We start from the raw sequence: 15,016 nt of genomic DNA, 5'->3' as shown, positions 1-15,016 counted from the left end.
TCATAAACATATTTGGCTTCAGTGATTTTTTTTAATTTTTATTTTTTATTTATTGAAGTTTTATTGCTTTTTCTTCAATTTAAATTTTGCAGAAGCTAAGAAAAAATTAGACAAGTACATAGCACAATGAACAAAATATTGTAAGGCTTCTATAATTATATGAGTAATACAACAATAAAAATTTGAAACTTAAAAATATTTTGCTGAAGAAGCTATTAAAAGACCAAGCTACATAAAATATTTGAGTATTTTAGTTAGCATTAATCCTGGTGAACCAGCTGATCTTCAAAGACATCTAATATTTTTATATAAAATAATCTATTACATTAAAAATAAGTTATGAATGCTTTTGAGTACTGATGTTAAAAGATATTACTTTTTTTGTGGGATGCATATTTAAATTGTGATGTCAAATCCTGAAGTATCCGCAAGGTTTAAATGAAGTTTTTAATTAAGCTGCAAATTTTTCTTTAATAAAAAACATAAATATTTTTTTCCTTACTATTTCTGGGTATTTCAGCTGTATTCCAAGATAGGTTAACTTGAGAATTCAAGAAAAGGTACAAAGCTTATTATTCCATCCTATCAAATAATCCTGTAATGATTTTATTGTATTTTGAAAGTAACAATTGTATTTAAACAAAAATTGTGTTTTTCAATATTTTCTGTTGTAAAAATCTATTTCCAAAATTTAATTCCATAAAGATTTTTTTTTCCTTTCTATCTGAGATTATGCTAATCAAATTTCCTCCATGGTGCATTCTTAAAAAAAAAATGTAATAGGTTCATCATCATGAAAATACAAGGTTTCCTAATTTTCTATCTCAATATTAATCATTATTTCAATTTGTTCAAAACATGTAGTGTTAAGCTCATTTTTCTTTTTAATATTGTTCTTCATTTATATACTGTAGAAGTTCCGAAAGATCTTTGCTTTTGAAATTATTATTATTCCATGTTTATCTCTATTTTTGTACATATATGTAATTATAAGTAGCAAATATATATATATATATATATATATAATATATATATATATAAATAGCATGAGAACTGGAATATGAAGTTTGAAAATGCTAGAGTATTATTATCTATTATCTTAGAGTATTATCTAAGTTTAAAATTTCATTAAAGTATTGGTAGGAATTCGATTTAAAAATTTAAATGTTGAAAACGGCAAATGAAAATTCAAGGGCTGTATTACTAGTATTTTTTTCAATTTTAAATAATTTTTCTTACTTAAAAACAATTACTGCTTATATTATCCAGAACTCCTTATTTGAGCTAGAATTATGTCAATTCATTGGTTTCAGATTCTTGATATTTATGTAATTTCAGATTTAGCTCTTCGGTGTGATTCTCCCCCCCCCCCATTTTAAAGACAAAAGTAAATAATTTGATTTGCTGTGTCTGACATTTAATACATTCTATCCCACATTTTTCAGGTTTTTGTTTTTATAAATTTTCTCATGTTTTACTATTTCAAAAAATTCAAATGATTATTTAATGCTTTATTTAAGAAAAGTAAATGTTGTATAATTAAAAATTAAGTGGAATTTCTTAAAAATAATTTTTAAATTATTCCTTTTCAATAATGCTTTCTAATTTAGGAAGAAAGTAAATGAATTTGAAAGTGAATGCAAGATTAAAAGAAATTTTTAAGTTTCAATAAATAAACAGAAGACAATATAGGTTTTCACAAACTTTCAAGGAAATGTATTCAATAAAATTGTTTAAATACATCTATGTTAATATAGCATTTCTATCTCAATGATTTGTGCAGATTGCTTTCAGCTATGCTTTTTGCAGAACTTTCAATTCAATCATAAGATTTTGTGTTATTTCTTTCAACTTTCATAGATAAAAAATGTTTCTTTGCATTAAATAAATTGAGAACAAAAACTGTAAAATGTGGTGAATTTTGTATTTATGGGACTAATTGGGGCAAAAATGATCATGCAGTTTATTGGATTGTATTTCAATTTATTATAGTTTGATTCAAGCATGTTGTATATAGAATTTAAATTTTATCATTATTTAATATTAATATTATTATTTTAATTATTAAAGCATTTTATGTATCTGCTATATCAAGATAATAGTATGATGAAATAGTTGATTTAATTATTTTTCATCACAAAATTTTCCATCACACACAATCTGAAATATTGTATCACATTTCTGTTTAAATTGGTATTTCTCAAACTTCCATTTTTAAAAATTAATTATGAGCAAAGTATGTACTTCAACACAATGGTAAAAAAAGAGAGGAGTAAACTGTATGGAAATATTTCCCTTTTATTTTGAAAGCAAAGTGACAAATAATTGGTGTAAACTCGGTTCAGAATCTGCTACTAATTGTTGGTCTACCAGGGAATAATCTTAAGGCGTATAGAAATACAAACTAAATCATTCTTCAGTGATGAGTTCGTATAACCTTTTCTATTTTGTCAAGTTATCCAATCTTAGACTATAATATTAAATGTATAAATTTGCTTTTTTTGTTCTGTTGATTTTTTTTTATTTGATTATCTTCTGTATCAGTGTATATCTTGTCCTTTCAATATTTAAAGCATCTCATGTTGAAAATAAAAAATTGGCTGCTTTAGTTTAGTAAATTGACTTTAAAAAATTGACTTTAAAATGTAATTGTACTTGCAGACTCTTAATATGAGCAGTAATTTATAGCTTATAAAGTTAGTTTTCCAATTATTATTTTCCTATGAGTTAGATTTTCTTAAAAGTTTGAGTCTGTTATTGCTTTTTCTCAATTTCTGTTCCATTTAAATAGACTGATCTTTGCTTACAAACACTGAAAATGTATAAGTAAAGTTTATTGAATGTGTGCTAGACTATTTGTGAATCTGAATATTTTTGTTATCCTTATTGTTGTTTCAGAATACTGAAAATTTAACTTGTCATTCTGTATCAGTGGAAAACCTATCATCTTCAACTAGTGAAATCCAGTTGAAAAAATTATGCTCTTCTGTTGGTGTTGTTGAAGTTAGTATTTCTGTTTAAATTAGTTATTTAATGTTTAAAATAAATATTTTGATTGTAATCAGACTATCATAACAATTTTCAAATATGCTCCATATTTCATGTACTATTTTTGATTATGTCTTTACACATATATTTCGAACATTTCTTCTAATTGTAACTTTCAATTGTTTTTTCAATTTTGAAACCTGTATTATTCCTTTTATTAAATTAAATTTTAATTATTCATTTAAATTTTAAATTATTAATTAAATTAATTAAAAATTAATTAATTAGAATTAAATTTTAATTATTCATTTTTTATTGCTTTTGTTTCAGAAAATTCAGCTGATTAAAGACCAGAGAAAAGCTATTATCAAATTTAAAGAACCATCTCAAGCTCTTAATTTTCAGAAGAAATATCAGAGGTAATGTGTCTCATTTAATGCTTTTGTTTGAGCATATTTATGTTTATTTTAGAAAATGTGTATTTTTTTAAGGTATTCTTTTAAGACTTTAGTATATCATTTTATTAGTATATAATTCTTAAAATTTATGTTGTAATTTTGACAGGAGATAAATATTCAATTTTCTGTAAATTGCATTGCTGGTTTTTATATTATTTGTTAGAATTAAGTAGTTCTAATATCCAAAAGGGTTGAAAACTGTAAAATTTAGATTATTGAGTTTCTTTTGTTTGTTGATTTTCTAGGATTATATTAACATGGATTATTTCTCTCTTATGCTAAAGAAAATAGTGCTTTGCTTATGGCTTAATTTCCAAATATTTTTTATTTAGCCAGACGGCTATGATTTTGAAATTAATTTAATTGAAGATCTCTCATGTATGTCTAAATTAGTCTTAATTCTAATATCCATCCATTGATATATAAGGAGATTTTTTTTGTGGGAGGGGGAGGTGTTTGTATATGTGTACATGCATGCATACTAGCTTTGTCATCATCGTCATATCTGTATTTCAAGTTCATGACACCATCCCAAAATAACTTTCTTATATTGTCTAAACAGGACATTTATACAATTAAATTAAACTTCTACATATCATTTAAGAAAATGCATTGAATTAAATTTATTATAAATATATATTGATCAACCATAATTAAAATATTTTAATAATTTTAACCAGTATATGTCAATATATTTTTTTTTCATAGGCATATGCTGGATCTTGCCATGATTCAAGTGTCTCTACTCACTACATAATGGAAGCAATTGCACATACTACTTTTCTGTGCAGACTCTTAAAAGTTTGATCTTCTATAGATGTTTATAAGAAACTATTGTATATTTATCAAAGATGATATCTTTATGAAACTATATGTTTGGAAACCAGTATTTATTTCTTTGAACTTTTCTCAGTTGCAAAAGAATGCAAAGCAATGTGATATCCAAAACCTTCTTAGTTTTAGAAGTGTCTATTGATATTGATGTAATATTAAATGTTTTTTTTAGATCTCTCTCTCATTCAAAAACAAATGTTTTATTTTCTGTATTTCTGATTTAAGAAGGAAGTATGATGTTTTCCAGTATAGAAAATGAATTCAAAAATTAAGTCTGAATTATGTAAAGTAAATTAAAATTTTGTTACTTTTGGGCATATTTTCTGATGTTAATTATTTAATTTCAATTTATGTTGTAAAGAATATTTATGTATAAACTTTATATATATTACTGGATAACTCAATGAATTTGGTTTTAATTAATCATGATATTTAAGCTATAGTTTAAATTTGATTTGCATAGAAAGCAGTTGTACTTTTAAACTGCTTTTCTACGCATTAATTTGAACAATGATTTGATTAGATTTTTTTTTTTTTTTGTTAAATGTGTTGAAAGTTTCTTATGCATGCTTCTACTTTCAGTTATGTTAGAAACACTTGAACTTGGTTTTTGACTATTCTTTTGCTAATCATGGAATTTAATATATATATATATTCTTAACAAAAGCATCTAAGCCCAGGACAACAATATTTATTTATATTTGTAAATAAAATATAATTTTTACAGTTTGGTAGTTATCCTGATATATAAAGGTTATGTGTCTATAATTTTTTGTAAAATATAAGCATGCCATAAGGATGTGAGGGAGGGGCAACTCAGCTTATAAAAGCTGTTTTGGAAGGAAAAAAACCTACTTTACTTTTCCTGTTTCTTCATCATCTTTTAATTCTGCTTCTTCAATATCACAGTGAGGATTCTAAAGAAAATGAACAAGGAGTCTTCAATTTCAAGTCGTATCTATTATGATTGTATCTTCACATCTATTCTTCAATTTTTAATGAACAACTGACATTTTTTTTATGAAAATTATTTGTTTATGTAACCTATAAACCAATTTATTTCAATTTTTAGCTTCTTTTATGTAGCTATTTTTGAAATGAATATTATCAACTTAGAGCTATGCATTTGTCCTTTATAGAAACAATAATTAAACTTGAAAACTGTAAAATATGTCTCAAATATTTGCAGCCTATTGATATTTTATTTTCACTTTGAAAAAAAAAATTTCCAAAATATATGGAAAATTCCAGTATCTTGCAAATGAATGCATGAATCATTATTTTTATTGTTTAATAGAAAGATTAACTTTGAAAATAAATGTATAACATTTATTTTGAATTTGGTAAGAAGGTATTTGATCTTTATTCCCTATTGAATCAATGAATCATCATTATTATTAATAATATAAATATTTCAAAGTTTGATGAATTTTTAATGAACATAATGCAGTTTTCTGTATTTTTGTCAGTCCAATCAACTTTTCAAGTATTTCATTTTTAAAAGTCATCAATGGACAATTTTATTGAAATTTGAATGACTTTGTACATTAATATTTTTGTAAACCATTATATCTTATATTAAAATAAACTTTGCTTATTTTTTTAGTTTTATGTATTTTGAAAAATCTTTTTAAGTGCAGAAATTTATGATTTTTAAAAGTTTATTGATATATTAATACCATTTGATTGAGAAAATGACAGACATAAGCAGTCACCATTTCAGTGATTTATGAAAGTGATATGCTTTATAAAAAATTATCAAAGTAAGTAAATTTATTTATGTTAATTTTTATTTTTCTAATACATATTCTAATCATCATTTGTCTTTTTCACATCAGCTAACAAAAAGCTTTTTGAAATATTTATAAATATCACAAGTACTTATTAAAATTTTGATGATTTTTATTATAAATTTGTTAGCTGTCACATGAGATATTAAAATTTCTATTTATTATAAATGCATTATTTTAAAGACTATTTAAATTGCATTAAATAATTAAAAGTAAAATGTTTACAAATTATTTAATGGTGTTCTGAAAAATTTTGTCACAAAATTAAGCAAATTCAGATTACATTAATGTGCTCCTACATAAAAGAGATAAAAGGTGAGTTCATTATGAATAATAAAGCAAAGTAAACTAAGAATATAAAATTTATTTTTTTATCTTTCATGTGAGTTAAGAAATTTAATTATTGTTGGAAATTGACCATTTTGTTGTATATTTGCATTATGATAATTATTTGTATGTTAAATGGAATAACTGTCAAAAATACTATCATATCATACATATATAAAAATAAAATACTGTGACTTATGAAATATTTTTTCATATTTTGCTTCTGTTTAAAAATTATAATCTGGTGTTAAGATTATTTTGGGTCATAAAATGTTAAAATTATGCACATTGTGAGAAGACATCATTTGAAAATCAATTTAATCTTAAGAAGGTTTGAATTTTGAGATGTAGTAGTTTTTATTTGTTGGGTAGATATCCCTTAATGAGCTTGGGTAACAGCTCGTATCAAATGCTTAGTTTCATTTCAAGTGTTCTGTATTTTCTTTCACTCAGAATTGTAAATTTTTGAACATCTTTCTAACTTTTTGAGCAATAACAAGCATTATTGCTATAGTTACAAAGAGCTATTCTTTTTATTTTGATTAATTTAGCCCTATTTTTCATGTTCCAAAATATGAATTTTTATAAATTCTCAACCAATGATTAACTAACACTTTCATAGTTACTAATTTATCAGTGTTGACAGCTTTTATATTGAAGGGAAAAAAAGTTAAGGTGGTTTCTGTTTGAAAAAACTCCAAACTTTCCATGGTAGCCAGCATTTTAATATGCTTTGATGAACAGAGATGTAATGTACGTTGGTTTTGCGGTATAGTTTTTTTTTTTTTTTTTTTTTTTTTTTTTTTTAAGAATAAAGATGTGATATTATCTTATTTAACATTTTTGTGTTTTTCACAAATTTCTTTGTTTATTCATTATGAATAGCATTTTGGAATTCATAACATACAATTTTGTTTTGCCCTTAAAAACTTTTATTCTGCTGAGAAAAGTTTTAAGAAAGATTAAAAAGTGTAATTTTAAAATGAGATGTAAGCATAATTTTGAGCATTTCTTTTTCTTATTATTAATTGCTTGATATTGATTTTTTTAATGTTTTTAGTTGTTTATTTACTTTTGTTTACTGTTTTATATTTATATAAAACAGTCATTATTATATTTTTAGTAAAAGGTACTCACGATATATTTTCCATGATATATTTGCAGCTGTTTAATTTGTCTTGCTATTGTACATAAATTTTGAAATTTTAATTTTTGGCTTTTTAATAATCTAATACTATGCCGAAATATGGATTTTATTATGTAATGAAATTTTTATGTTGACCTAGAAGATGAAAATCTTGGGTACAACAATTTCATTACCAAATAAAATTTTTGATCTTCAAATGAATTCCAGAATAGTTGTTCATTGATGACTTTATCACATTGCTTTGATATTCTATAATACGAGAGGTTAGAAATTTCATTATTCATCAGATTGCTTAAATATGATTGCATTTTATTTTAATTTGTTTAAAATCAGTTATTTGTAGTTTATAAGTGTTTTCTTGCATTTGTTTCTATATGTAATTATGCAATTATTTATATATAGAACTTTAAAGAAATTGCAAAATATGACGATATTGTAATAAATGTATTAATACGAAAATGGTTACAGATGCAAGTATCTGTATAAAATAATTTGCCTGGGAATAAATTTGATAGCTCTTTACTATGTTTTGTTTAGGTTTATTTTTAAAACATGATTTATTTTAAAGAATTGTGTTGCTTTTAATTCATCCATGCATGGGATGTTAAATTTTATAGTCTCTTTTCTTTCTATCCTCCCACTTCTAGTTATTAGCATCAATAAAAATTAAACATTTAATCTTTTAACTGGCTAAGTACTTAAATAGGAATTTTTGTATTTACTTTATTTTATCATGCAGTTTAACATTTACAGATTTTTTTTAATTGGTGGAATGACTGCTATTTCATTAAGAACTTTCAGCATTCTTTAGCTGTTGAATTTTATTAAAAAAAGGCTGCAGGGTTTTAAGTGAATAATAAAATTTAAATTTGCAAAAAATATATAAATTATTATAAAAATTCATTTATTTTTTTAATGTTTCTCATAGTAAATTTTATTGCACTGAATTCTTATTGATAAAACATAGAAAGATCACAGGAATATATATGAATTAAGGTAATAAAAGGAAGGCCTTTATATAAATGTATTTTAATATAGATATGATATTTCTCTTTATTTGACTTTATATATTAGTTTATTGTAGTTAATTTCTCTTTCCTTTACATCTGGCTCTTTAATTAACTATTATATTTATTTTAGTTAATAACCCAGAATTTACATAACATTTTATATTTATCCTTTTTTTTCTTTCTTTCTTTCTTTTCTTTTCTTTTTTTTTTTTTTTTTTTTTTTTTTTTTTTTAAAGAATGAATGATTATCTCATTTAAGAATTGTAGCTAATATATTGTTCCTTGTATTTCGTGCTCATAATTATATCTCTCAATATATATACAGATATATATACACCTTAAAATCATTTGTTCCAAATAATCTCTAAAAACAATATTTCTGCTTCACATTTGAAATTTTAACAATAAAAGCGGTGAATTAAAATTGATACAATTCTTTTAATCTGCTGACATGTAATATGATTGTATTTCTTAGCTTATCATTTAGTGAAATCTTGTATCATCCGTTGTAATATTTGGATAAATTAAAATATCATTAAGAACTAATTGAATTGTTGTATTTATTGTTATGTATATTTTTGCGTGAGTATTTGTTGCTTGGTATTTTACTGATAGTTATTCACCACTTTTCTGAAAATACTGATAAGATGATGTTTGAATCAAAATATGGTGACTGCTTTCATGCTCATAATTATATCTAGCTCTCTGAAAGTTGTATAGATAAATGTTTTAAAATTCTAAGAAATGATTGAAAGCTTTATTAAATGAAGCTGGCATTTATAACACTTTTTCATTCTTTGATTTCTTTGTAGTATTTGCTGTATAAGCATTTTGTTTCATTCCTTTATATATCTGATTATAACTGAATCATTGTTTTAATATCACTGAATTTTTCTTTCTTTTTATAAATTATTGTAAATGTTTGAAATTGGTACTGATTTTTTTTTCTCCAAAATTTTGTGCATTCCGTAAACAGGCATATTTTTAAACTTTCAGAATTTATGTAAATTCTTCTGTATTTATGCAATTTAAGCTTGCTGCATTATTCCAGCTTTTATTTTTGATTTTTGATTATTCTTATTCAATGCAATAAAAGAAAAAAAGAAGACATAATTTTAAAAGTGAAATGAAAAAGAAAATAAGATAAATTTGTTGTGTAACATTTTGATATCTTTGGCACTTTTATTCTCAAAAATAATTGACACATCTCATTTATAAATGTTATAGATCAGGATTTTTTAAAATCATAGGTTTGGGAATCCATAAATTTTATTAAATTGCCTCACCCAAGGCTGGAAAGTTTTGTTTTAGATAATAATAATAAGCATTATTAGGTAATAATAAAAATTATTATATAATATTAGAAGTTTTTTTTTAATCTCGTAATTAGTTGTACTTTTTGAATTGCCAAATTATGTCACAAGTTAAGATGCAATCAGAGAAGTTAAAAATCCTTCAAGAAACAGAATGTCAACATAAATGATTTCTTAATCATATTTCCAAATTTTATTCATGTAATGTGAGTTATAACATAAATTGCAACAAGGAAGCTATATCATGAAAATTTTTGCTTTCTTTCATAAGATAAAATGAATAGATAAATTAATCCCATGAATTCTCAGGTGCATGTTCTTCTCCAATTTTCTTAGCATTAATTTTTGGAATCAGTCTCTATCTCTGATAAATTTTTTCCCAAATGAACATTTCCACTTTTATTTTGGATTTCTAAACTTACAGCACAGTATACTTCATAATAAGAAAAAAGTGGACCAGCCAGTTTTACTTATATATCTTTCTTTTTTTTTTTTTCCTTGGAATTTATATTTTGCTCTTCTTTTTTCATAAAAATGAAAAGTAGATTTCTAAACAATTTTCTGTGTGTTGTTTGAATCTTAGCTGAGTTTTTTATGCACAGTAGCATTAAGAATTGAGATACATTCATTGAATACATAATTTTTTTCCCTTTCAATTTGGAGCATTACTAAGATCAGGTCTCTTGAATTTATTTTAGAAATTGTGCAGAGTAATATTTTTTTCAGTCTTTTTAGATGTTCAATAATTTTCTATAGTTCTTTTAAAATTCACTAATTATTGAACTTTTTAATGGAGAAATTTTGACAAGTATATCATTTTTCTTCATTAAAGAGTATTAATTGCACTGAATGCCCAAGATTTCAGAGAGCCAGTATATTATATAATATTCCTTTGATTTGTTTTTAAATTTGATATTTTTGAACATTATCAATAGTTTCATTTTATTTGTTTCTGATCTTGCATTGTGTTGTATTGTTACAAAAGTACCTTCTTTTTCTATTCAAGAACTTTATAAATTTTATTTTACTTTTTTCTGCCTGTATTTGTATATTCTGTTATAAATTTACTATTAATGTAGTTGTTATGTTATTTAATTAATTGAAGGAAAATGTTTTCGTGCAAGTCATATAGTTTGATCAGAAAATATTTTCTTTCATTTTTATTTGTTTAAAGAATATGTTTGTTATAGTAATAGAATTTCAAAAAATTTGAAAAGTGGCATTTTAAAAAAGTTTGAAAGCTATATACAATGAAGGAGGGTACTTCTTATGCAAGTACTTACAAATATTTACTACTTGCATTTCTTTTTTCTTTTTTTTTTTTTTTTAACTTCTAATTTATGAAAGATTAAAGAGAGATCTAGATATAATTATGTGTCTTGAATGCACCAAACATTTTATCCCTCTTTCGATAAAATTTCAATGTTTTCTAAAAGCCCTTAATTTTTTGTTAAAAACATGAGTAGTATTTTAGTTGCAGTGCATTCCCATTTACAGCATGTAAAAGTAAATAACAAGTTTAGATGATTTCATATATCATTCTTGTTGCAAGATTTTAAAAATATTTAAGTTAAAAATTCTTTTACTGTTGAAAATTGCTTATGTTAAAAAATATTTTATTTATTGTTGGGAAATTTAAAAATATTTACACATATGTTTTAAAATTTTAATTTGTGCTTTAAAATGTATTTCTGTGAATCTAAAGTTTAATTTTAAAGAAAACAAATGGTTCTTATTTTTAACATATTTTGTTTATTTCCTCACTTAAATACTGTTTGGAAATGCTTTATTTATACCTTGTTGTTTTTTTTTTAATTGAAATGCATTACCTTGGTTTTTTTTTTTATTTAAATTAAAATGCGATTTTTAATTGATATTGGAAAAGTAGCCATGCAAATTAAAGCTGAAGTTTCTGAAAGAAACCTTGCTTTTTGCAGACTAAAACCTTTTTTTATCCAGATTTATTTATTTGATTTATAAAGACAATTGAAATTTATGTAAAAGTTATTTAACTTTGTAAAATTAAAATATTTTTATTTTAAAATTCAGAGAATTTTTTTAAAAAAATTCTTTTAGTTTTAAAATTTTTGATTTTAATATTTTTTTTAAGTTGATTGTTCTGATTTATATTGTTCTTCTATTATTGTTTACACCGTCTTTTGCAAATTGTTATTAGATCAGAACAGTATTGTTATTAATCAATTTTCCCCTTTTTAAAATGTACAAAAAATAACAATATTTTCAAATGTATGCTTCATAACATACATAATATTAATTTTATTTTAAATTTAAAATTTTTTTTGTATAGAAAAGGCAGTTATGCTATCTATTACGGTCAATTTTAGGACATAACTGTGCAAGATCTCCAAAGAAATGCTTCTAAACCATTATTATTACAGCCAGATCAAATGGTGGTAGATTTAAATGCTCATTAAACATAGCTTACTTCAGATTTCTTTTATAAAAATGAAATATCTAATTTTAGCTAATCTATTATTACAAGTTCACATTAAAAAGTTTTCTTTATGGGTAAATTTATTTTCATTTTTAAACAGCTTCGATTTTTATTTTATGAAAAAATGAAAAAGATATAATTTATTAGAATTAATTTATAACCTTGATTATGGATATAATTTTGAATATATGAAATAATCTGAGTACAATGCTGTTAACTCTTTATTCTGTTTCCAATGTAAATACCTAAGTTTTATTAGTTTTGGGAGTGATATATAAAAATTATATATAAAAAGATAATATAGGTTAGACAAATATATATATTCCTGCCAAGAACTTGATTTTTCTTTCCCTAAGTAGTAATATGTCAGACATGGTTAACTTAGTAACAAAACCATTTTTATGTTGTTTTTTTTTAAAATATTATTTTTAAATGCATTTTAGGAAATGTCTTACAAAAAATATAAAGTATTTCATTAATAGTGTCAAAAATACTACAGCTTACATTTTGAAATCAAATGCCGTTAATTTTTGTGTTAAAATGTATGTAATTAATTTTTTATGTGGTGTTTTTTTGTGGATATCAGTTTTATATCCGTTGTTTAAAGAAACGAATCATTGTATGATATCATACTCACTGGTTTGAATAATATTCATCTTGCAGAAGCATCCCAGAGTCTTAGAATTTCTTTTATTTTAAAATAAATTTAGTCATTGTAAATATTTAAAAATAATCCATTTTAGTCTGCTAAACTGGGTTACAATTTTAAATTTTCAATGAAAGAAATTAGCGTAATATATTAACCTCTAAATGCAATTACTTCTAGATTAAACTATATTTCTTTTAATAAAGTAACATTATTCTTTAACAGTAATTTTGATAGAGCAAATCTATATTTTATGAAACTATGTTTAAAGAAATATGTCATTAATTTTTATAATACAATTGGCTTTCCTTTGAGAACTGTGAATGAATCATTCACATAATCTGAAAACCTTTTTGTCTAATTTTTCAAAAGTTGTGTGTGCTGATATTCATACAATTTGACAAAATGTTGAAGAGAGATTTTACACTTATTCAAACATTTGCCGAATGATGAAATGGCTCGAGTTTTCTCGATGTTTAAACACGTGTTCATTTAACTCATTATTTCCTTACTGAACATGATGATCATTGTCCATTAAGAGGTGAGTTTTTGTTTCCTGTTTTTTACTTTGTTGTTGAATTACCTGTATTTGTCAATAGTAAGTGAGAATTGACCATTTAAGGCAGAGCTTCTTTAATTATATGTATCAATTATAAAATAAAAAAATATTAGCACAGTAAATTTTTAAAAGTTATTTTTTCAATTTTTCTATCCGTGTAATCATTTTTTTTCCTCCTAATTCACTAAAAAATTTTAAATAAGGTTTCATGTTCTTATTTATATTTTTCAACTTTATGTTTGCTGCAAATTTTTTCAGCAAACATAACAAAAGTCTTTCTTCTCAAAAAGGCGAGTTGAGAAAGTTTAAGAAGTTCTGTCTAGGGGATTAATTTTTTTTTTCATTGAAAATACTGATCTTTGTATATATTATTATTTTTTTACTCCATTGCATTTTATTTATTTTCTATCATTAGAAATTCAATGTGCCTGGGAAAGAAAAAAAAATGCTCTTCCTTTTGAATGTTTTTGTTACAAATTATTATTTTTGTTTAAATTAGAATTATGCAAGAAAAATAAATTGTAATGGAAAGGTATGAGTGTGCTAGAAGGTTAATCTATCATATATTACAATATTTTAATTCATTTTTTCAATATCAATATTCATATTATTTTATTTCATTTATTTTTTAATTTATTTCATTTTATACATTCACACTTAAAATTTCATCTATGCTTTTAATGATTAATATTCAGATAGCAAAAATTTATTTATGTTTTGTGATATATTTTAAACAATGCTAAATGTATTTAAATTGAAAGAGTTTTTTTTTTTTCTTTGTCACTGCTCTCATTACAGAGTACATATTTTTTTGATCAAATATTTTTCATGCAGTGAACTTTTAAGGTTTTTTTTTAAAAAAAATTTCTTATAAAAAAGTACTAATTTAAATAGTCTAAAAAAATCCAAGTTTAAATATAAAACATGATGAATTTAATCCCCCTTCCTTCTCTTTTTTTAAACCCCTTTTGTATACATGAATGTGTATTCTTTCTTAGAAAAAGCAAAGAAGTATTAGTTCCTGGTTTTTAAAAATAAATTTTCTTTTATATTCTTCAAATTAATTTTTAAAAAGATATGATTAGCAGTAATGATTTTTCAGCATTTTAAATAAAGCATTTTCTAAGTTTAATTTTTATACCTAGATGAACTTATATTATACTCAGAAATTGTACAATTACAATTAAATTCTGTAAAAAAAAATAGGATGGTAAGAGATACACTGCATATGTATATCATATATGTAAATCATAAAAAAAGCAAAAACTATCTGAGGAATTCAAAAATAATTATTTTATGTATAGTATCTGATATTTTCATGTAATTAGCATCATTAAAATATTCAAATTTTACAATCATTAGAAATATTTACATGATATTCATATTTTTATCATTCCAGGGGAAGTATTTGCGTAGTTAATACAATTTAAATTCTAAAAAAAATTATTCTCCATTTTAATTTTTAGTATCTAATAATGGAATACTGAAT

The 15,016-nt window shown here is 23.2% G+C and overlaps 1 protein-coding gene across 1 annotated transcript in view; it reads left to right on the top strand.

The window, feature by feature from the left end:
- The window catches only part of LOC129956425 (RNA-binding protein 33-like), a 43,838-nt gene extending 39,275 nt beyond the window's left edge, over positions 1 to 4,563 (top strand). Inside the window, exons 18-20 of the mRNA XM_056068307.1 lie at positions 2,899 to 3,003; positions 3,319 to 3,407; positions 4,155 to 4,563. Of these exons, the coding sequence (XP_055924282.1) occupies positions 2,899 to 3,003; positions 3,319 to 3,407; positions 4,155 to 4,203 (243 nt within the window). The 3' untranslated portion in view covers positions 4,204 to 4,563. The remainder of the gene's footprint in view (positions 1 to 2,898; positions 3,004 to 3,318; positions 3,408 to 4,154) is intronic.
- The last annotated feature ends 10,453 nt before the right edge of the window (positions 4,564 to 15,016 follow it).

This window comes from Argiope bruennichi, chromosome 11 (genome assembly GCF_947563725.1).
Source record: "Argiope bruennichi chromosome 11, qqArgBrue1.1, whole genome shotgun sequence".
Taxonomy (NCBI): Eukaryota; Metazoa; Arthropoda; class Arachnida; order Araneae; family Araneidae; genus Argiope; species Argiope bruennichi.
The sequence above is the reverse complement of the archived record's forward strand: the minus strand, read 5'-3'. Positions and strand labels throughout refer to the sequence as shown.